Source organism: Ambystoma mexicanum, chromosome 4p (genome assembly GCF_040938575.1).
Source record: "Ambystoma mexicanum isolate Mex_15411 chromosome 4p, UKY_AmexF1_1, whole genome shotgun sequence".
Taxonomy (NCBI): Eukaryota; Metazoa; Chordata; class Amphibia; order Caudata; family Ambystomatidae; genus Ambystoma; species Ambystoma mexicanum.
In genome coordinates this window covers 1234653213-1234676986 of record NC_090927.1, presented here as the reverse complement: position 1 = coordinate 1234676986, position 23774 = coordinate 1234653213, and the positions used below count along the sequence as shown (strand labels likewise).

General features: G+C 45.2%; 1 protein-coding gene across 5 annotated transcripts in view; it reads left to right on the top strand.

The window, feature by feature from the left end:
- The window catches only part of TTC13 (tetratricopeptide repeat domain 13), a 1871796-nt gene that overhangs the window by 884449 nt on the left and 963573 nt on the right, over nucleotides 1-23774 (top strand). For all 5 annotated transcript variants that reach the window (XM_069606893.1, XM_069606895.1, XM_069606894.1 and 2 more), the window contains one exon: nucleotides 15655-15737. In XM_069606893.1, the coding sequence (XP_069462994.1) occupies nucleotides 15655-15737 (83 nt within the window). The remainder of the gene's footprint in view (nucleotides 1-15654; nucleotides 15738-23774) is intronic.

Below are 23774 nucleotides of genomic sequence, written 5' to 3'. Positions count from 1 at the left end.
CAAAAAAACATATAAATAAAAAAAACACATTTGGTTTTTTTTTTCTACATTTTTTTTTTTTCGATATTTTTGCAAGTCGACTTATTTCATTCGACTTTTTGACTGGACACCACCCTATTGTATGTCCGAGATCCGGCAGAGAACCTGGGGCCCATCATGGCAGATATAGAGGTGTTTTCCAATTACTCGGGATATAAAATTAAAGTTTCCAAATCAGAACTGTTCCCGCTCAACCCCGACACCAAGGACGTGCCCGGCACAAATGGGTTCAAGTGGTCCCCTGTACATTTACGCTATCTAGGAATAATGATATCCAGAGATAAAAATACACTGTACTCTGAGAACTATGGGGAACTGTTGCAATCTCTGTCGGTCAAACTCCAACTTTGGACTAAATTACCTATCTCGCTATATGGACGAATAGCACTCCTTAAAATGATAGTTCTCCCCAAATTACTGTACTACTTCTGCAACATCCCGATCGGGCAAGGCAGAGACTTCTTCACAAAACTTAAGATATTAACCACCTCGTTTGTATTGGGGGGGGGGGGGCAAAACAGCCAGGCTAGAGCGGACTAAAATGACAGCCATTTTCGAAAGGTGGGATATCGGCGCCAGACTTCGAGCTATATTATTTAGCATCACAGACACACTTTGCAAGGCATTGGTTTGACCCAGACGATACAGCAGCACACATTCCCCTGGAAAAATATTCCACCTCCCCGACGGACTTGCGGTCGATTATGCTCAATCCCAAGCGCAGGGACTCCTGTGAGTTTGACCCCGTTAGCACCACCACTCACGCCTGGTTTACGATTTATAAAAGAATCAGCCTCTCCACCCCATACGAACCGCAGATACCGCTTCGGAACTTCCCTGGCATAGCACCCACATTCGATGAAGCAATACAAAGGGCATGGGACCCAAATAAACGTTTCAAAATGCGTGACATGTTCCCAGATGGCAAGTTTTGTGAGCTGGCAGATTTTGTTGAGGCGGTGGGGAGTGGACACCTCATACACTGCCACCGAATGAAAACAGAGTTTGCCGCCAAATGGCCCACATTCCCGACGGAACCCCTATCCACGAATGTGTTAGTACAATGACAGCAGTGGATGGTTGTGGGAAGAGTATCTCTCTATTGTACAATTTGGTTCAAACACACTCTAAATTGTGCAATAAGAACAGAGAGGTTTGGGAACAAGACCTAGGGGTGGAACTGGGTGAAACTAGCTGGCTGCGTTATTAACTTACAAAAGGTGTCTCCATGAATTCGGGCCTTAGACTAATCCAATTCAAGGTATTAAATCAACTCCACTACACACAAGCTAGCTAAGTTTGTAGCTGACCACACAGGCAAATGTCTTAAGTGCGACGCCCCGGGGACAGATGCATATCATATGTATTGGGAATGCTCCTTGGTGTCCCAATACTGGGGGGGAAGTGGCGGAAATCTTTGAAGATATCAACGACATCCCAGCCACACTTTCCCCATTGAAATATCTGTCTGGAGATATTGGCAAAGTAGCCGAGACCACCACACGGTTATTCAATATTGCATGTGCCGTGGCTAAGTGAAACATCCTGAAATGCTGGAAATCCACGGAAGCACCAAAAAAATAAAACTTTCTGAAAGACTTGATGATAAATGAATTTGAGGAGCAATTTGTCGTAACCGTACCGCCGACTTGTCGACCCAAGGACATATGGACTCTCCCCTTTAACTGTGTAATATGCTCCCTGAAGAAGATAATGCCACAATGTTGCCAACCTAACTGACTTGGAATATATACTGTAACAATGCATAAAACAAAACTAACTGCCATGCTACCCTACCAACTGCTTTGTAATATGTGTTCGATGTAACTCTCTTTGAAAAATAAAAATAATTAAAAAAAAAAAGAATGCTCTAATACAAGAGATGCAGTGGCAGAGGTTGAGCATCTGAAGTTGTCTCAAAATTGGAGCTGTTGGTTGTCTTTTTACATCATCAGCTTGTGTAGTCCTAACATGGTTTGATGCATCAATACCCTTTTAGCTGGAACGCTGCTTTTTGGGCAGTACAGGCTTGTTTATCACTCTGGTGAGGAGGCTTTGTGATGAACACATCTTGATATTGTACATGTATACCCCAATGTGGAAGAGGCTCTGTTTATTCAGAAAATGGCTGCACCGGTTAGGGATCATACTGACCCCTATTGTAATTTAGGATGTGGCCTTCAACGGTGTTCTCAATGCTGCAAAAGAAAGATCAGCTAGTGTATCCCGACCCAAGAGTGCTGCTACGTTAGCTTTTCTGACTTTCATGGGTGAGGTTGGGTTTGTTGATTTTTGGTGAAAATGTCATCCGGCTTTATGGTTTCTCTTTCTACTCTGCCGTGCATAGCACTTTTTCCAGAACTGACATGTTCATGGTAAGATATGGGTGCATACAGGGTTCTGGAATTTGATTGCTTAGGGCATAGTCTGACCCTTCCCACTTATCAAATGTATGAACTATTGCGGCATAGAGCTTGCATTACTTGGAGGCCGTAAACTGTTCTTTGAAGGACCTGGCATTCCACACTACCCAGAGGCATGAAATAGTGGGTTTCTTTGACTGGGAGAAGGGTTCTGTGAGGCCAAGGGTTCTCTTTGCACATTACAGAAGCCTTCAAAACATATTCAATAGATGTTTCTGTATCTCTACTAGCTTGGGAGTCAGGTTCTTGCTTCCGAAGTTACATCTTTGGAAGATTAAATTAGGTCACTGTATGTGACCTCTCTGGATGGAAAATGGGCACACTGGTGAATTGTTGGAGACAAGGGTAAATTATCAGAGACAAGGGCACATTATCAGACGCACTAGACAGTTTAGGGAAATTTGATTGGAGTATGCATTGCTACATGACATGGGGAAAGTGAAAAAGCGGGTAGGATGTTGGCCTGGTTAATTAATAGGGAGCAGAATAGGTGGTCGGTACCCTTGGTTGAGATGGTGGTTTGGCAACTGGCACATGACCAGTATAAGATAAGTACAATATTTCAAGACTGTTGTAAGCATATACTCAGCTGGTGCACGCTAGATCAGAGCAAACTCTAGATTGTAGGTAGTTTCACTTGATGCGAAGAATCTGACTTTCAACTTACAACGCCATATGCCTGTAGAGTGACAATATATGAAATGGGCTTTTGCACACCTAGGTAGGGCCAGCCCATGAAGGGGGTCGTGGGCTATCTTTTGAATTCTATGCTAAGTTTGCTGATGTCTTAGTTCCCAATTTACTACAGGTCTACACTGAAGCATTGAATGTGAGAGATCTTGGCCGCAGCCGGTGAAAGAATCACTGATAGTCTTACTAGTAAAACATGCAAAACTGGAAACTGAGCATCTATCATACTGCCTTCTGTCGTTCATAAATGCTGATGGAAACATTTTCAGCAAGAATAATGACTGTGACTGTCAAATGGGATTACTTGCCTGATTATGGATGACCAGAAGGGCTTCACCCCTGGGCGTGATTACTAAATTTCTGATTTTTGTCCCTAATATTGGATCTTTCTTCAAAGCATCCCAGAGAGTTATGCTAAAGCTAGCCTAAATGCCCAACAGGCCTTTAATTCTATCGATTGTAAATGTCTGTGACGGGGTCAGTGTCTTCCAATTTGGAGATGCAGACCTCAGATGGGTCAGGCATGTATAGGGGTGTATCAGCTAGGGTAAGAATGGACTAGACAAAATGTATTTGCACTCCAGCTATTTGTCCTTGCTGTTGGAACCGCTGGCCTGTATGCCAATATTATTTCATGGAGATTGCTGTATAGTGGTAACTCAGGAGAAGCATGTGGTGTTCTTGTATGGTGATGATAATATTTCTGTATGCAGGTGAGCCAATGCACTGATGTCTGATGTGAGTTTGGGCTTCTCTCAGGATCGCACATAAATGTTAGAAAATCGGTGATATACCCTACTGTGAACTGCCACTTGCAAGCCTTATCCGCTTTGTCTCTTCTAGTCTCAGTCCAGCCTTTTAAATACCTGGCAATATGGATTGAGTTAAGGCACAACAAGGTGTATGAGTTATTGTCTGGCAGCCTCTATTGAGAAATGATGTAGGTTTGCTCAATTATAGAACAATTTGCAATAGCAAAGAGGATCATACGCTGTAGATTTTTTTATTTTAATCTATACCCATGCTTATCCCGAGGAGGTTCTTTAAGAGACTTGGTTTGCTATCTATGTTGATTTGGCATGATAGGTCACACTGGATTGCTTTTGTTCTGCTGACATTACTCAACGGGGTTGAGGCTCTAAGATCACTGACCGTTCAGCTTCACGGATCCAATATTTCATCGCCTGGGGAGGGAGGAAAGAGCTTGATAGGCTCCTTTAATCAAATGGTATATTGTTTTGGGGGCAGGAGGGCTATAGGTTCTTTAAAGGCATGAGGTATTACAGTGATGGGGAAATGTGACAAGATAATGGATGTTTACCACTGTGTGATATTTCAAGACTTTGTTCGCACTTGGGTTTTAGTGAACATGCAGTTTTTCCAATTTTGCATCGTTGAGAGGGCCATCAGGGATCTGGGTGGCTGTAGTAAAAAGATCACACTACAATACACCGCGAGGATGCCTGCTGAGATCCATGTTCAACTCCTGTTCAAGGAGAAGTTGGAGAATGTTATTGGTGCAAGCATATAGGATAAGACTGGGAGGCTACGTAATTAAACTAAGGAGACATCCAGCAATGCTGTTTGAAGCGCATACATTTGAAATTCCTGCGCAGAGCTTCTATTCCTCTTGTCATTAGTTTAGTTTGGATGGCAACAATGAATGTCACAAATGGCAGATGTGGCATTTTGTGGTTTTAGATATGTTTTGGGAATGTGCTGGGATTCTTACCCAGTGAAAGGCAGTTTGGCGGATGTCAGAGTGGTTGCTGGAGCCAAGCCGTATTGTATTGTTTATAAAGCGCTTATACACAGGCAAGTGTTTCAAAGCGCTCAATGACAGTGTGAACATAGGGGCAGGGGGAAACAGTCGCTCAGAGCGCTTGGAATTCTGAGACGATAATAGTCTGTACAGGCAGAGTAAGTGCGTATAATGCATTTAAAAGTTTACACTGCAAATAGGCCTGACAGCGATTCTGCAGTTTTACCAGTGCAATTAGGGGGTGAAGACAAGGGAGAACAGACAGATGATCTTCAGGCACGATGCATCCAGATCATGTAAGTGCACAGACGGTACACAGGGAGGGGGTGGTCCTTGTGCACCAGGTTGGTGGAGACTGAGGTAAGTGCAGAGAGAGCCACTCTCTTGGGTTATTTCTCAAGTGCACTGAAGGTGGGTGGGGTGGAGGGCCCTGAGGCAAGTTAGAGAGAGGACTGGCGGGGGGGCCAAGGAACTGTGAGACTGAGGTACATCAGGCGGCCAGTCAGCAAGCTGAAGGGAAGAGGAGGAAGAGAGGGAAGCAGCAGAGAGGTAGTTTAGCAGGGTGGAGGGAGAGAGAAGGGAGAGAAGAGGAAGGTCTTGGGAGTTTCCAGAACTTAAGAAGATCAGACTCAAGAGGGAGGGCGGCAGGGAAGCTATTCCAGGGGGTGGCGAAGATAAGGATCTCCCGCCAAATCTCTGCTTGGAGAACTGACTCACTCGCAGAAGGTTGGAGGTAGATGAGCGGAGGGCTTGTGAGAGACAGGATTTACAGGATTTAGGTAGGCAGCGTTGCAGGAAGGTAGGTCCCAGGCCCCACAAACCCTTGTGGACAATGCAGAGGGTCTTGAACTTGATCCTTGCAGCCACGGGGAGCCAGTGAAGGGATTTCAGCGCCAGAGAGATGTGGTCCCTGGGCTTGAGGCCAAGGATAAGTCTCATGGTTCTGTTCTGGATGAGTTGCAGAAGGCACAGGGTGGAAGGAGAGAGGTTGAGGAACAGGTTGTTGCAGTAGTCCAGCCTAGAAAGAACCAGGGCTCTGGAGACAGTGAGCCGCTGGGCGAAAGTGAGAAAAGGTAGAGTACCTCTGAGGAGGTGTAGTTTACAGACGTTTTTTTTTAGATGGTCGAAATGTGAGAGGAGGAGAGAGTGGAGTCGAATTTGACCCCAAGGTTTTTAGCCTGGCAGATGGGTGCGTGCGCAGGGCCAAGGGAGGCTGGCCAGAGTGAAAGTGGGAAAGTGGGGGCAGAGGTCTCAATGTGAATGATCTCCGTCTTGCTCGCGTTGAGGCAGAAGTTGTTTGCAGCACACCATGACTGAATAGCGGACAGTCGGATATGAGCGTGGAGGAGGGAGACGGCTGAGGGTAGCCTGAAAGATAGTTGTGTCGTCCGCGTAGCACTGGAAGTTAGAGGTGAAAGTGGCAATCACACGGGCCAAAGCAGCCATATAAACGTTGAAGAACCAGGGGAATAAGTTAGATCTCTGGGGAACACCACAGGTTAAGAGAGCGATGGCCGAGAGAAAGGCTCGTAGTTCCACCTGGGATGGGCAGTCTGAGAGAAAGGACGGTAACCATGCCAGAGCCTGACCTGTGATTCCCAGGGTGTCACAGGGACGTGCGATCAGGTTGTTGTGGTTAAACTTGTCAAAGGCAGAGTAGAGATCAAGGAGAATGAGGACCGAGTGAGTGTTAGTGTCAAGGTTTGAGAGCAGGTCTTCACAGGTGTTCAGGGGAGCAGTTTCCATTCCTATGGATGCTCCAAAGCCGCCAGACTGATGGTTGTGGAAACAACCATTAGATTCAGTATGCAGGGTAAGCTGAGAGATAGCCAACTTCTCCAGGAGTTTGCCCAGGAAAGGAGTGATGGAGATAGGGCGGTAGTTTGCCATAGAGGAGGGGTTGGAGGAGGGTTTCTTGAGCAGAGGGTTCACAAGGGAGTTTTTAAGAGTAGTTGGGGAAAATTCCAGTGGAGAAGGAGAGATAGCGATCCACCAAGGCTGGGGCGAGGGAGTCAATATTGTCCTTGATGGTTTTGGAGGGGCAGGGTTCAACCTGTTTGAATGAAGTCTTCATAGACTGGACTTGTCTAGAGCCCTCATTGGGTGTGTCTGGTGAGAGAGAAGAGAGGGGGCGTGGAGGAGGGGCCAAGGGAGGCTCCAGTGTTGCTCCTGCCCTATTAGTCAAGAGGCTCATAGTAATACATTGGAACATCTGGAGGGAACAACACCGCACCGAGAGGCGCTATTCTTATTATTCTGCCCCGCACAAGGTCCACATGAGAATAGACTATCTGTTCATAGATCGTGAGCTGGCTCAACAAGTGGACGACACATTGTACCTAGGCAGAACCATATCCGATCACTCACCGCTGATCATGCAATGGGCTCCTAGAGGACCCAGACCGCCAATCCCGCTATGGAGAATGCCACCCGCAGCACTCACAGACCACGCATTCAAGGAGGAACTTGGTACCAAACTTGAGGAATACCTAGACATTAACACAGGCTCAGTGTCAAGCTGGAGCACACTATGGGAGGCCATGAAGGTTGTAACAAGGGGAGAAGTTATATCAGGTGTTGGTGGCATCCGTAAGCACCTGAAGCTGGAACTGGAGAACAAGATCACGCACCTGGAATCCAAAATCAACATCATGCCGGACGCCGAAACGGAACTGAAGGGCACCCGGGAGGAGTGCCTTTTGGCCTGGAATAGATTGTCCAAATTCGACTGCACGACCTACATAGCCAGAGCGCACAAAGAAGCAGATAAACCTGGTAGAATGTTGGCCTGGCTATGCAAGGCGAGTTCCCAAGACACCTCCCAACTGAAATAACTGATGAAAGGGGGAAAACCCACAGGACGCAGCAAGACGTTAACTCAGCATTTGCGGCCTTCTACTCCAGATTGTACGCCCACGACACCAAAATACCAGTGGAGGACATAAAGGCCACACTGGCCGAGATTGAGCTCCCAAGACTGACGGAGGCCCAAAGAGAGTTACTGGACGCGGAAATCACTACAGAGGATGTGACGGACGCGATTAAATCGCTGACCACCTGCAAGACCCACAGGAGCGATGGGCTTCCGCCAGAATTCTACAAAGCGTATGAAGCGACCCTTGCCCCGACACTCCACAAGGTGTATATGGAGGCATACAAAAACGGAAACTTACCCAACTCCATGAAAGAGACAATTATCATCCCTATACTCAAACCCAACAAATGTGCCGACAACTGTGAATCATACCGCCCAATCGCCATGCTAAACTATGACTGCAAGATCCTGACCACAATCCTGGCTAAGAGGCTGGCGAGGGTGATAGGAACCCTGATCCATGAGGACCAGAATGGTTTTGTGCCAGGACGCAACACCACCGCGAAACTGAGGAGACTCCAACACATCATGGCAGAGACCTATGATCGAGACGAGGACCTAGCAGTACTCTCCTTGGATGCTATAAAAGCCTTCGATTCCATCTACTGGGAGTGGCTGATCGAAGCACTAAAAGAATTCGGCTTTGGCGAGAGCTTTGTAAAGTGGGTCGAGGTATTGCATAATACACCGACAGCGAGAGTGAAGACTGGGAAGACGGTGTCCGAAGCCTGGCCGATACAGCGGGGCACGCGGCAAGGATGCCCGTTATCCCCGATGTTCTACATATTGGGCCTGGAGCCAGTGGCTGCCTATTTCAAGAAACAACACTTCGACGCGGGCATTGGGCTGGACAGTGATCACGCTATAATATCCATGTATGCGGATGACGTCCTCCTGTATCTGAATAACCCCCAGCTCAATGCACAAGTCGCGCTGGACATCCTCGACATCTATGCCCGATATTCTGGGATAACATTTAGCAAACTAAAGTCGTGTGCGTTCCCACTGGCCAGACTCAGGGGTCTGGATAAGCCCGACCTCCCAGACGTCGGGATACAATGGTAACCAGAGCAGTTTAAATACCTGGGAATCGAAGTGTGTCATACCCCAGCGCTCACGCACGAACACAACACGGAAAAAGCAGTAAGAGCCCTCCGCAAATCTATGAACTTTTGGTCGAAGTTACCACTGGCAGTATTGGGCAGAGCGGCAGTAGTCAAGATGATAGTTCTCCCCCGTTTCATATCACTTCACGAATGTATGCTTCTACATCAGACCTCCCATCTTCAAAAAACTAGACTCTCTAATCAAGGACTTCATATGGGGGTCGTCCAGACACAAGATCTCTTTGCCTACACTCACGCTCCCGTACAAAGAAGGTGGGATACAACTACCCGATCTGCAAAAGTACTACCTAGCCGCGCAGCTCAGCCACGCAACGAAATGGCTCTCTGACGACCTGTCAGCTGAAGTGGGGCTCCTGCGACATCCGACCCCTAAGCTATTCCCTAAAGAAATGCTTTGGAACCCTACGAAAGAAACTTCTGGAGTCCCCATGATTGTTACCCTGGGCAGGCAGATATGGGCCAGAATTGGCTTCTTTTGACAACTGAAACACCCCTACAATCCCAATACCCCCATCCTGGCGGATGTGTGCAAAACTCAGGCAGACTTTGCGACAGCTAGGAAATGGGAGAGAGCCGGAATCTATACATGGGGAGATCTGTTTGAAGACGGCACGTTCAGAGAACTCAAATCGCTACAAGCTAATGAAGGCATCTCGAACACCCAGTTCCTGTGGTACCACCGCCTCAAACGGACAGCCAGGGCACAGTGGCCTATCTGGCCAGAAGAACCCCCACCGGACCCCCTCCTTCAGGAGATGTACGATTTAGCAGACGGTTGGAAGCCGGTCTCCCGCTTGTACACCAAACTAAATGATAGACCCAATCCAAAAAGCGCGTCCCTGAGACAAAAATGGGAATCCGAATTAGGGACCACACTAACTGACAGTGAATGGGAGCGAATACTACTATACCCCAAAGAGGTGTCGAGGAACATTAGATTCAAACAAGTTCAATTGAATGTGCTATGCAGAACATACATGACCCCCCACTAAGAGTTGCTACCTTTAACAAACAAGCACCGCCGAACTGCCCTGGTGCGGAAATGACAAAGCGGACATGATCCACATGTTTTGGACCTGCACCAAAACAGCGAAATTCTGGTCCATGCTGGAAAGTACCTGCACCGAAGCGGGACTCACAAGATATGAGTGGAACCAAAAGGAATGCTTACTGGGAGCCCATCCCAGACTCAGCAAACACAAACACCTGGTCAAACTAATGGACCTAGCCTGCATCCTCGCAAAAAGGTCCATAGCAATGGCATGGAAATCACCAAGGGGCCCGAGGCACGGACGTTGGCTTAAGGACCTGGAAAAGTGGACGGAGGCAGAGACCAGGGCCTGGCAGGATGGAATCCACTCAAACGACGACGACTCCAACGACACCCTAGACTCATGGAAGGCCCTGGTGCGTGACATCCAATATGCCTCGGACCACAAACCCCCCTGAGCTTTCACCCTTACTAGAGACTTGCCTGTGACTTACCCCCAAGAATGGTCAACCTGAACACCCAGCCCCCGTGACCTTGGGTGCGCCGCATACCAACCTCTCTCCCCCCGCTACAATTACGAACAACATATTGAGCTACGAAGACTGTGGTAGTTAATTAGTTAATTAGTTCTAGTTTGTTTGTTATGTTACCGTTTGATGGTTGTGATGTATGTATATAAATGCCAATAAAATACTTTAAAAAAAATAGTAATACATTGGAAAGCTTGGGCTGTACCAACGCTGGGAATTACTGTCAGGGATATGATTATGTGGATGTCAGCAGAAAGAGTTTGGCATGGTGAATTTGTATTCTATTGGTGGAAAGTGTATTCTATGTGGTCTCAAGAGAATAGCTCAGGGGCAACATGCTCACCTTGGAAGCAAGACATGGAGCACCACAGGTTCGATCCCTGGGTCCACACTTTGAAACCCCTGGGTATTAAGTGCGTTATAAATAACTTATATATAATATCATATGGAAATATGCTTTTCTGAACTTGGTTAATGCTCCCTCAGTCTTTGTCACTGTACCAATCCGATGTTGCACCTCATGATGTTGTTCTGAGTTGCGTCTTTTGATATGCACTGTGCAACACACTTTAATGGCATCTGTGTGACAAAAACCTTGGAATGTATTTTAGCTGATCTTCCTTTTCATTTTAGTTTTCTTGAACCTCGATTAAACTAATTTTCATTGTTGTGCTATGTTCCTTTTTGTGGAGCTCATTGTTGATCATCATTAAAAAATAAATAGAATTAAAAAAGTGATACTGTTTACTTTGAGGACCTGGCGATATCACTCCAGGGGTGTTGCATTCATATAGCTTCACTCCCAGGACAGGTTCTTTGTTCTCAGGGACAATAAGATTTCATAAATATGGTCCCCTGGGAAAGTAGACTGTAGGGTTAGTGTGCAAGTATTTTAGTATTTCAAAATACTCTATTAGTACTATTGTGTGAGATCATCATGGTTGCCAAGTGTGTATTGATGACTTGGTTGCATGGTCCAGAAAACTGTGTGCTTTTTACATTGTGGTGGGAGAATTCTGTTGCCCGAGTGCTAGGATTGTCAATTGTCTCAATCTTTCAGAATTTGGAATTGCCTCCCTTTGATGTTGAAATACTGGTCCCAATGCATTGGAATGAAATCTGATCTTGGATACCACAGCATGAAAGACCTGTTTTTTTAAACTAAGAACAAGTAAATCCTGTACAACGTACCACAATTTCAGTACTGCTCAATTCTGGGGCAGGTGTTGTAAGGCGAGTCCGGATCCAAGTATCAAACAATCCAAAAGAGCCAAAAAATGAATGCACAAGATATGAGAGGAACAAAAACGTCTCGTAACTGCAAAGCAGGGAAACCTCTACAAAAGATATTCATCCGTATTCCACAAAATGGCAGGTTTTATAGTGGATTACAGAAAGGAAAAGACAACAAATGTTACAAATCACTTAAATTTTCCAGGCTTCTGATTTGCCTGCATCATTTGCACTATACGTTTTTCCATACGTGTTCTTACTCTATTGGTTTAATCTAGCCACTTGACTAAATTAGATTGAAAAGGTTAACTCATTTGCATTGAGCTCATCTCCCTTTGCCCGCTTTCTAATTGGATGGCTCAGCTAAACACAACTTGCAATTGGTTTCTTCACAAGAAGTATGAGTGAAGTGAATGATCATGTACATTTCAACAAATCTCTGTGAGGTGTGGCATTGAGATTGTAACCTGACATCCTCTCCAGTTGACCTAAGTGGTTTGGCACCATCTTACTGTTATCATCGTGAACCATTTATCTCTGGTACACTTTGCAACTCGTCGTTAGAAGCATTACAGGCCTGACTTGTTTCCGTTTCTCATGATTTCATCTGGCCAGTCTTTGACCTTTCACGCTGGGACTTAGCTGCTTGTGAATTTCATTCTCTTACAATGACATGTGTATGTATTTACATGCTTATATGTGCGTGTATCTATATCATTTGTGAAGGTATCTTTATTTCTATTAGGTACGTGCAGTGAGGGTTATGTTGTGAGCTTCTGGAAAACAATCAATTACTCCTAATCAATCCTATTTCAAGTGTAATGGCATTCTGTGCGTCTTCCTTCTTAACTAATGGTGCACTTTATTCTGCAGAGGGCAGTGTTGTTTTATTCACTCTTTCTTAACAGACATATTTTCCACCAGTTATTGCTCTGCTCTTACAAGCTTATGATCTTAATTGTATTACATTTTGACATATTTCTCAGGAATATGATTTACTTGTCTTTCAAATGCTTGCCTGGGAACTCAACTAGACCAATATATTTTGACCAATCAGTATGCAGTGTTCTGTCCTTTCAGCACTGGGTTCTGCTATCTTTGTTTCTCTCTCATGACCTCACTACTGCATCTCAAGCTTGGGAACTGGTTCACCCCCCAACCCCGCCCCGGTCTTAGCCAATCATTATGCGGCAATTAACTGTGTGCTCTGGAAAGTTAGGGTTGAGATGTGTGTATGCTTCCTTGCAATGGTTTGGTTCATATTTTCTGCTGTGGATGTGAGGACTTTCATCCTTGTGAGGTGGCTAACTAGATTTTGAGGCCTAAATGTACTGTGTGCTCGGTTTAGTGTAAAGGGCTACTGTCATTGATTATTATTGATAATGTTTTATATTTCCCTAATTGATGTTAAATGCAGCTGTGTTCATTATGGCACAGGTTATGTTCGGCTATAGGGTGAATACGCTATGGTTCACTAAAGCATGGCTGCTCATGCTTTGTTGGGCCTTCATAAGGGAATCTCTTTTGGGTGTGTGTGCCGCTGCTGACTTCCATGCTGTTTGCTCATTATTACAAGAACTTTTGCAGCTTGTATTTTCATGCACGTTTAGGGCGCTGGATGTACTCTCCAATGGCGCTGGATGTACTCTCCAATGGCGCGTGCAGGATTATATTCGTGAGCCGGGATCTAACCCATGAAAGGACACCCAGCCATCTGGCTTCATATATATTTCTGAACGGTCCTCCAAGCACGCGACCGCGTAAAGAGCCCACTACATATAATTATCAGCCTCAATATCTGCTAACCAGAGATTCAATACTTTGCATTAACCCCGAATACGGGGTCACCATCAGTGATTATTTTTTCTCCTCCTAGAATTACTGCTCTGAACAAGACGATAGTCGAAACACATGTTGGCTGACAACTCAACCTATTAAAATACATTTGCTAATATAGCACTAGAAAACGTTTAAGGCTTTGATATGTTTTGGCTGAGCGCATAGGCTAGTCATCCAATTTCTTATGTTTCAATTATCTATGGTGCTTCTGGGTGCGCCCTTTGACTGTGGTCACGCAGCCGGCCGTATACCCATATTTCAGTGGCTAAAGCACACACTCTAAGGGTCCTACCCATATCTACTGTAAGTTACTCTCCAATGCTCTTGTAATCCCCCATATTCTCATACTCCCCAACAGAGTCATTTGCTCAGTGAGACAACGAGGAAGGATGAAAGTAGGGTTTTGTCTGGAGTGCTAAACTCAAAGAAGGGGCTGGACTTTACACAGCGTTTTGACAGCGAGTAGATTATTCACGTTGGGATAATTGCACAATTATTTTTTGCGCATGTACATGTGCTGCCATTTGATTAGAGAATTCATGCATCACCTCAGTTTATTTGAGCAATACGCTCAGGCCTATTAACGGTACAGGCTGTGGAACAGGTGCTTATTGATATTAATACCCCCAAGCTAAAAGGCAGGGTGCTAACAGCAATGTATTTGTGTGAAACAAGTTGTAAAGAGTACATGACCCATTTCATACAAATATTTCCTCCTCTAAAATGGCCCGCAAATTGAGGGCAGGTCAGAAACAGAGCACTATAAAAGGGGAGTGAGTGAAAAGCAGTGTGGGTTAGATGGGCGAAGTCTGAGGGTGTGAAGGCAAACCTAGAGAATAGAGAGAGAGAGGACAGATGGTGGCGCGGAGTGCTGAAGAGTTGCTGGCAGAGTTGGAGTATAATTCAGGTGAGTACAGCAGTGGGGGGTGTTTTGGAATATCAACCATCAGTGTCCTGTGCTAGATAGGCAGAGGTGGCAGCTGAACAGTGGAGTGACGAAGTGATAGACCCCCTACTCCGGTAAGTATAAGTAAGTATATAGGGCTCAGAAAGAACCCTGCTCCACTTCAGGTCAAGCGCCATACAATAAAGATAGTACAAGGGGTTGTCAGATTTTCATGAAGTATATTTAAACAGACAGTTGCCCTATAGAGACACGTGTTTCGGCGAATCACTTGCCTTTTTCAATCAGGGCTAAATGGTGAGAGATATAGTTCACTTTTTCAAATAGGGTGGTGAATTTCATGGGATCAATCCCACCTCACAAGAGGTGGTCTCCTTCGCAAGCGTCGGCGTCTGGAAGCGAAAGTCTCAATAAACTCAAAATTCAAGTTGCTTCAGTATAAAATTCTGCATCAAATGCATGTGACCAAATTTGACTAAACTGCAACAGCAATACAAAAAGGTTATGAATTGCCACATTGTCAGTCATTATCCCTAGATATAGGAGGATGCCCCCCATTCAGGGATTTGATTTGATGTAACTGAAGTAATGATGGAATTGAAGGAAGAAAGTCTGTATGCATATCAAAAGTAAGTGTGCCAAGGGTTCTTTGTGCAAGCTATGGGTGGCATACATGTACATTTTACTAGAGAGTTAATGATTACAAAACATGATAGTAATGATGATGAGGGGGTCATCTTTTAATCTTTGGTTTGTGACCTGGCCAGTTGCAGTGCAAAAAACATTGATAAACATAAGAGGTTGGGAGGGGATCGCATGAGTGGAACATGGGCCATTGATAACTGAGCTGCTTTCTTTTCCTCTGTAACTGAAGCATCATAAATTCATAGTGATATTGTAGAACCAAAATGTTGGACTGACTAGATTTCGCAGACCTTCGCCAAGATGCAAAGTTGACAAATGCACAGTATACAGGCTACCCTTTTTCTCTTAGACAAACCCATCACACTATACACTGTGTCAAGATGTGATGCAAACAATGTAATCAAAATGGTTATGAATAAAACACATCTAGATGAGAAATGCATGCTACGAGGCACTTTGTTTAGTTTGCTCTTCTACACATTCAAGCCACTCATTGTTCAATAGCGCTGATTTGCCCTGTTTTATGCAAAGTATTTAAAGTACTACTTTTATTTACTGATCGAAATTAAATTGTGAACCATTTACATATTTAACAGGAAGCTATTGAAACATTCAAAGAAGCTTTAAAACAGAAATCTGACTTTATAGATGCATATAAAAGTCTTGGGCAGGCCTACAGGTAAGAGGCTATTTCACCTGTTCTGTTTTCTGTAATGTAAAACTAGTTGTGTGCCATAGATAGGATTATCCTAAGATCATAAAATAAATGCATTGGAGTTAGACAGGAGGCACACTTGTTGATTTCATGATTAGCTGATTGTTTGCATTATTTTAATAATTTAAAAAATTGTGATCGCATTTTCTCAGTGCCATCTGCTGCTTCTCATATGGTTATATATGTTGTTGGCCTTTATCATCTAGTACCTTCTTCCTCATTGATCTGTTGTGGCTTTCCTGCAGCTCTGCTGCACCAGTGAAGTAAGCATCGGGAGTGATCTTTCAGAAGCCGAAAGATACATTTTACAGGGTTATGATCCTCGTTTCACCTCTCCCTTTCCTGGTTGGTTGCTTGCTGTCAGACAGAAGTGAGTAGTCAAGCAGCAAGTGCTGCAATTTCCCATGTTTTTTCTCTTGCCATTAGCTTCACATATCGAATGGGGATACACCTAGGGGAACACGCTACTTCAGTGACTAGCATTGAAGTCTGCCTTCATTCCATTGATGCATTGATGGTCATTGCGGAGTTGTCAGTGAACGATCATACATGTAAAACTCTCATGATGGGTCAACCATTATTGATCGGAGCTGTGTTTTAAATAATAGAATTGCATGCCCAATATCCTTGATGAATTGAAGTATGAGCACAATTGCATGATAAATAAAACTGAAAGTACTTAACTTTAATATTATATATTACCTATGCCCAGGTGTGCATTTTTCAACCACTATAATGCCAGTACACTTCAGGGGGCAGATGTGTGGATACACAATCTGACTGGACTATTCTGATTAGAGTCATCAGGCCTACTGTACTTATCTAGCTTCGATTGATCAACCTGCATCCAGACCAGTTATTCCTTACATAGACACCCGGTCTCCTCTTCATGTGCTGACGATAGGCTGTTGGGATCTGAAAAAACAGCTTATTAAGCTCTGGGGAAAAAAACGCCTCTTTACGATCAGATTGGGGAAAGAGTTCCTTGAAGTTTGGTTAATAGACCTTTGGTGTTATCAGGAATATCTAGAAATACTTCGTCTGGGTTACAATGAATCGTACCGTTCAGCGTATAAAGGTGGTCTGGACTAAGCAAATTAATGGTGACAGAAAGGCTCAACAGAAATGCATGTTTTCTCAGTAATAGGGCCTAGAGTAATGGATACTAGTTTGGTAGCCGGATGCAGTACAGGTGTTAGAAATACACACTGCGTTAATTGGGGTGGAAGACAGTGATGCAAGGTAAACTGATCATACAGCTGACTAATTAGCTCCTGTGTCTACAGACATGAAATGGTTTATCATTCGACAGTACACTGTACCCACCGACCTTGAGTATAGTGGATTCATGTCAAGATTCTTCTCAAGCTGTGTCAGTACAAATCTTTGTTTGGGGCTGTGAGTACTGCTTTAGGTGGTGTAAACCCTAGAGCATTTTGATTTTGGAATAGGGTAACACAGGGGGTGGGGTCATTCCTTTGGAGACCGTTGGGGCATTTATTCAACTAGTTCCCCTCCTAGTTAAAATAATTACTAGCTGTGTGTCTTAAAACCCATTTTCCTTGAGATGCAATAATGCACCTCAGCCTCTTCTCTCCATGCAGTTCCTTGTAAATGATCCTCTTCCCACCCCTTGGGACGTCTGCCCTTGGAGGCTATGCAGTTATAAGGTTATGACCTTTTTCTCAGTATTGTTCTCGGCATGCAGCACAGTGATTCGCTACTGTAGCCAATTCAGATAGTGGTTTTGTTTGTCACCAAACACATTTGAGCTGTTTTCTTAAGCTGAAGTTGTTGCCCTATAACCAAGTCATTAGCCATCTTTGCTTCCGCAGTGTCCATTGGTTTTATTGTTCCTGAATGTAAAGGTAAACTTTCCTGACTGTCCAGGAAGTCTGACGAGATTGTCCTTTATTCTGCTCGTAGTTATTTATCTCTGCCAAATTATTTTTTCTGGTGCACACTTGGGTAATGACATTCAAACGTGTTCCCTTTCTGTATTAATTCTGTCCCAATTGCTGGGTCAATGACAGGCCAACTTCCTGTTGTGTAAACTGCTGTCGGACCCCAAGGCATAATCACCATCTTCAATTGATTCCTGTCTGCCCATGACAGCTTGTGACATTTCATAACCATCTCCAGCTTCTTCACACATTTGTATGGCTCCTCTTATGTTTGGGAATTCCTTGAATAGATTTCAAACGTCCCCTGATGACTGTGGGGCATGAACAGTGATCCCATTTTCTTCCGCATTACTTGTAAGTCAAAGTAGTTTTAGAGGAGCTTGGATTATAGGTGCTTCCCTCCTGTAATTGGTACTGCCACAGGTGATGGATGCTGTAAAAGGGCAAGTAACAGGAATTTGAGAGAACCTGGGGCGGTCAACTCTCCAGGGGCCTGCACCAGTGAGTACGCCGGTGTGATTGCTAATTCAGGTTGGTTTGTAAAGTATTGAATGTCGGGAAAGGGTTATGGAGGAACAGACAATTATTGGATGACTAGTGGTTGGGTGGCAGGTGTTTGCTAACCCTGTGGAGTCTAGGCACCCTGACTAAATTGTGAAGTCGATTGTGGGGATACCTGGGGTACTAGGCTGATCATTTGTTGAGTGCTGGAATTCTGTCCAATTCTGTTTTCTCATCCTGCTTATCCTTTACTACTTGAGGGTACAGTAGGGGGGAGTACCAGCTCTCTATCTCTCCCCCTTAACTTTACCTCCCCGCCCCAAAGCTTGATTTGATATTTCAAAATCTCATTGGTATCTTTCAGTTCCCTTGATTTGGATGCATTTTTTCCATTCTGAGGCTTTCTTGTACCAATCTCAATAAGATCCCCTCTGTTTTGGACACATTTCACAGTTTTTAAGCTCTAATGTACGATTTAAGATTCAAAAGTAGCTCATCGTGAGATACCTTCTAGCGGGAACTAGTTAAACCGATTCTCCCCCATTAAAGAATGACATTCTTACAAATAACCACAATTCTAGTGTGCATGCAATATGCTGGAATGTCTTTTCCTATCTGCACTTCTTCGGAATGTTCCATAGCAATTGTTCTAGCCAATCCTGCTAACTTTATCAATAAACACCACATTATCAGACTGCCTCAAGGAGGCACTGAGGAGTAAAACTCAATTGCACACAAAAATCTACACAGGTGAGGATGGGAAAAAAGCATACGCCTGCCCATTCATGCAGCTTCAGTGCAAGGCCTGTGCCAACTCGTACTCCTGCCCTCTGGCCATTAGGAACTATATACCGCTTTATGTCTAAGTACCATTGCTCACTAACCCCATAATCTGCATTTGATTTACTGCCTGCACCCATTGACTGACAGTGTTATGTAACATATTCCGATACCAGACGTGTGCATTTATTTATCCCAACCAGGCACAACCCTTCCCAGATCCCAGTTTGTTTTTTGCTTGCAGACGCTCGTACCTTTTTACTGACCCTGTTACGAATCTTTATAGTTCCCCACCTGGATCTGCACATCATTAAGTATGGTGCCTAGCAGATCAAAGGAAAACACCACTTACATTCCACCTTTCTGGACAGATTTGAGCATTAATACTCTTCTCTTGTGAAAATCCATGCAGCGTTTTTAAAACTCACTCCCATGCCCAAAAAAGTTGCATAGATGCATATCCGTTTTGGGGGCAATACTTGTCCCTTTTGAGTACCCCAGGTAGGTAGCTGCGTGGGAGTAGCAACAGCTGGCTACCTCGGGGGACAGAACAGCATGCTGGGATGGGGAAAACAGGTTGATGATCGAAGAAAGGGCAGCCGGTTGCAGACGGCTAACCCTCTATTGTGCAGTGAAATTTCCGAGCAAAGATGTGACTCGTGGGCAGCAGACGAAGGGAGGTGGGTCATGCTAGTTACTGGCAGGGGATTGCACACTACCCAGTGCAGGAGGTGTACCGAAGTGCCGGGGACCGTTGCTCGTGCACTCACAGATGTTCCCGGTCACCAAGACACTACCAGGCACAATCTATACTAATTGAGCAAAAAGGATTCAAAGATTTCACAGTGTAGTTGTGAAAAATACCTATCCGGTTTCAATGGTGGTTCACTCACGGCATGCAGTTTACAGTGAAGGATACCTTTGCACAATACATATCCCTGAGGAGATCAGTTTAGGGCAGCTTAGCTGTCCGATTGGAGCCACCAGAAGACAAACCAAGAGAAAGGGTGCGGGGAGTACCTACAGCACAATCCCTCTCAACACTCAGGAAAATGGACAATGTTGTGTCTTGTCTTTTGTGGTAATTTATGTTATGCCCCTGAGCAGATGTCCTGCTGTTCATCCTTGCTTGTTGTTAGAATTACCTGCTTAAACGTAGTATTTGGCCAAGTGAGCCTGATGGACTCTGCATCGCCAAACGTTAATCTAAATATTTGACCCCACGGAGGATGCCTACCACCGTACAAACTAAGACTCCACCAACGTTTATTAATAAATATATATCATAGGGTGGTGGTCGCCGCCCTATAGTTAAGGTGAGCCGGACTCCCATAGGAACCTCGAAAAGGTTTATTGCTAATAACTTTAGATTTGTGCGACGGATTTGACTGACATTTTGAAGTCAATTAGGGACGCGCGCCCCCATGGACTGCACAGTTTGGGAAAATGTGTTAATAAATAAAGTTATTAAGAAAACAAACGAAAGATCAGAGTTGCAGCCTACTTCCCATTCATTTTCCCATAGACAGACAAGGTCAATTCTTGCCGGGCCATACAGCCCAAACAGCTGGACGGATTTGTACCAGGTCTGAAACAAACTGCGCACAAAGCATTTACTGGAGGCCTTATTTTGGTTTGGGGTTATTCCGTGCAGTAGTTTTTCAAAAGTTTATTTTAAAAAAAATTCTCTATTGATTTTACAACATATTAAACTCCCCCCCCCCCGCCCCCCTCCTCCCTAGAAGGGCTCCATTTTGGGGCATCTCCACCATATGTGGGCGGCCGTTCCCTCCTTCCGAGGGTGTAGTGCCATCAATAGAGGATCTTATACCAGGTTTTCTGTAGTTGGGATGCCCTTGCCAATTTAGGGATCTTTCTCCACAATTTTTCCCACTCCTCCATCTTGATTTCCTGCCCCAACATCTGCTCCCAGCGGTTCATATAAGACCATTCAAGTCTGGGGGTGGCATTTTCTAATATTCTATATAGGTTGGATATGAAATCTTTTGACCCATCGTGTGTAAGAAGGAACTTCTCAAATGTTGTGACCTGCCTAGTGGCCGCCTCCTTGATTGCCGGGTTCAGTAGCCAGTGCCTTAATTAAGCGTATCTAAGTCCCCCCCCCGCCCCCCTCCCAAGGTCCATCGAGACCCTCTGCTTACCACGGATTTCCCAGAGAACCATTCTCTGATTACCCTCAATTGTGTTGCCTCGTAGTATTGAAACTTGAGGCAAGCCATCCCCCCTTCCCTCTCCGGGGCCATCAGGAGCTGCCGATTTATTCTTGATCTCTTGCCTTCCCATATGAACTCACTTGCCATTTTCCTTAATTCCCGGTAGAAGTTGGCAGGCAACGCCTGTGGGATTGCTTGGTATAAGTAAAGGAGGTGGGGGAGAGTGACCATTTTAACAGCTGCCATTCGTCCCACCCAGGAGATTCTGAGAGTCCTCCACTTTTGGAAGTCTTTCCTAATTTCCTTCAGAGTAGGCGGGTAATTATCTTCGTACCACCCTGACAAAGATGGTGTGATTTTAGCCCCTAGATAGTGTACCTAATAGCATAACTGTAGTATAGTTCATTTTAGAAAGTGTGTCTAATAACCCCACTGTGTCAAAGCTGAATTTAAAAGAATGCCTAATAGCGTATCTATGGTCTAGTTCAATTTAGAAAGTGTCTAATAACCTCACTGTGACAAAAGTCGAACTTAAACCTTGCCTAACAGCGTAACTGTGATCTAGTTTAATTTAGAGAGTATTTGTGGTCTAGCTCATCTTAGAGAGTGTACCTAATAGCGTAACTGTTACTCTAGTACATTTTAGAGAGTGTGTCTAATAGCCTCCATGTGTCAAAGTTTGAATTTATAAAGTGTGCCTAGTAGCGTAACTGTGGTCTAGCTCAATTTAGAAAGAGTGCCTAAGAACGGAACTGTGGTCCAATTCATTCAGAAAGTGTGAATAATCCAACCCTATCGCATAGTTGAACTTAGAAAATGTGAATAATATCATCCTGTGGTATGGTTGACCTTTAATCTGTGAATATTTTCCAGTGGCACAACTGAGCTTAGAATTTCTAAATAATATCAACTATTTTGCTACTGCCAAACTAGAAACTAGAAAGTATGCTTAACTGCGGTACAGTTTAACTCTGAAAGTGTGAATAATATCCTCCTGTGGTTCAGCTGAACCCAGAAACCGTCCCTAAATGTGGTATAGATAAACTTGGAGAGTCTGGATAATCTCTTCCGGTGGCTCAATTGAACCTACAATCCGTCCATAACTGTGGAATAGGCAAACTTAGAAAGAGCGAATAATATCTTGCTGTGGCTTATGTTGAACCTAGAAACTATCCCTAACTGTAGTACAGGTAAAGATAGAAAGTGTGAATAATTTACATCCGATGGTATAGTTGAACTTGGAAGGTGTGAACGAAATCAACCTATGCAAACCATAACGCAGTTCGAACTTAAGCACGCCATGAGTCCACCCAACCCACCACAGTCCGCCGAAAGAGACCCGCTCGCGCCTGCCTCCCCTCCCTCTCTACCTACCTCCCATACGCCAAACCATCCCGCCCTCAGCGTCATCCTCTGCCCATCCCCTATCCAAGTCCCTTGCCAGAAGAACTTTCCCATCCCAATTCAGTCCACCCCCCCTCCTCGCCCCACCCCATCCCCTATCCAAATGCCAAGCCAGAGGAGCCCGATGGTGAGCCAACCATCCTAAGACCCCTGCTCCTCCCATCTCCTCTTCCCTCCCGCCCACTATCATACCCGCACCCCCGGCCGCCCCAAACAACGGCCCGCCCAGCCTCCCAAGCACACCCAGCCCCGCAACCCCCCCTTCCCCTCATCCACTCCCACCAACATCCTCCTCCGACCCCACCCTTCCCCCCTCCCTAAAAACTGCACTCCTTGACCTGGCAAGAACAGTAGCTGCACCCCTTTCACCCTCCGACGCCCCCCCACCCTCTCTCACACACACCAACCGCAACAAAAACCCTGAAGAGGAAACGTACTTGGTCTCCCTCAACCTCTCAACCCCCCTCCTAACCTCCTACCACCTCTCCGACTCACCACCCCTCCCTTCCCATCCTCCACCTCTCCTACGCCCTCCTCATCCCCCTGTACCGAAGTAAGATGCATACTTTTTAATGTCCGATCTGTAGCAAAAAACGGACACAGCATCTTTGACCTCCTCGCCTCTGACAAACCGGACCTGGTCTTTATCACCGAAACCTGGTTCTCTGACAACTTTGCCCCCATCGCTAATGAAGCCTTCCCTCCAGAGTACGCCCTCATCCCACTGAACCGTCCCTCCAGAGGAGGACTAGCATTTGCCTACAAGTCACACTTCTCCACCTCAATCGTCGACAACCAGCCAGCCATCCCTTCCTGCGAACCGCTTCTCGTAAAACTATCCGACCCCCCCTTACAGCTTCCTAATCATCTACAGACATCCTGGCTACAACAGACAATTCTCAAACAACCTCTGCGACTCGATAGCCACCCTCCAATTGAACCATCCCACCCTCACCCTTCTAGGAGATTTCAATATCTGGCTTGACATCCCCACCAACCCTATGACCCACTCTCTAGTTGACTGCCTAGATGTGATTAACCTCCATACCCACTTAAACTGGTCAACCCTTGATGCCATCTTCAGCTCCCACGACCTGATGCATCTAAACCCACCAACCCCTATCATCTGGTCGGATCACTTCATTGCCTCTTTCACCATTCGCTCTCCCACCCCGCTTCCCGTACCTGAACCAGAACCTCCAAATCTAAGCAAATGCTAGAAGAAACTAAAAATCCTT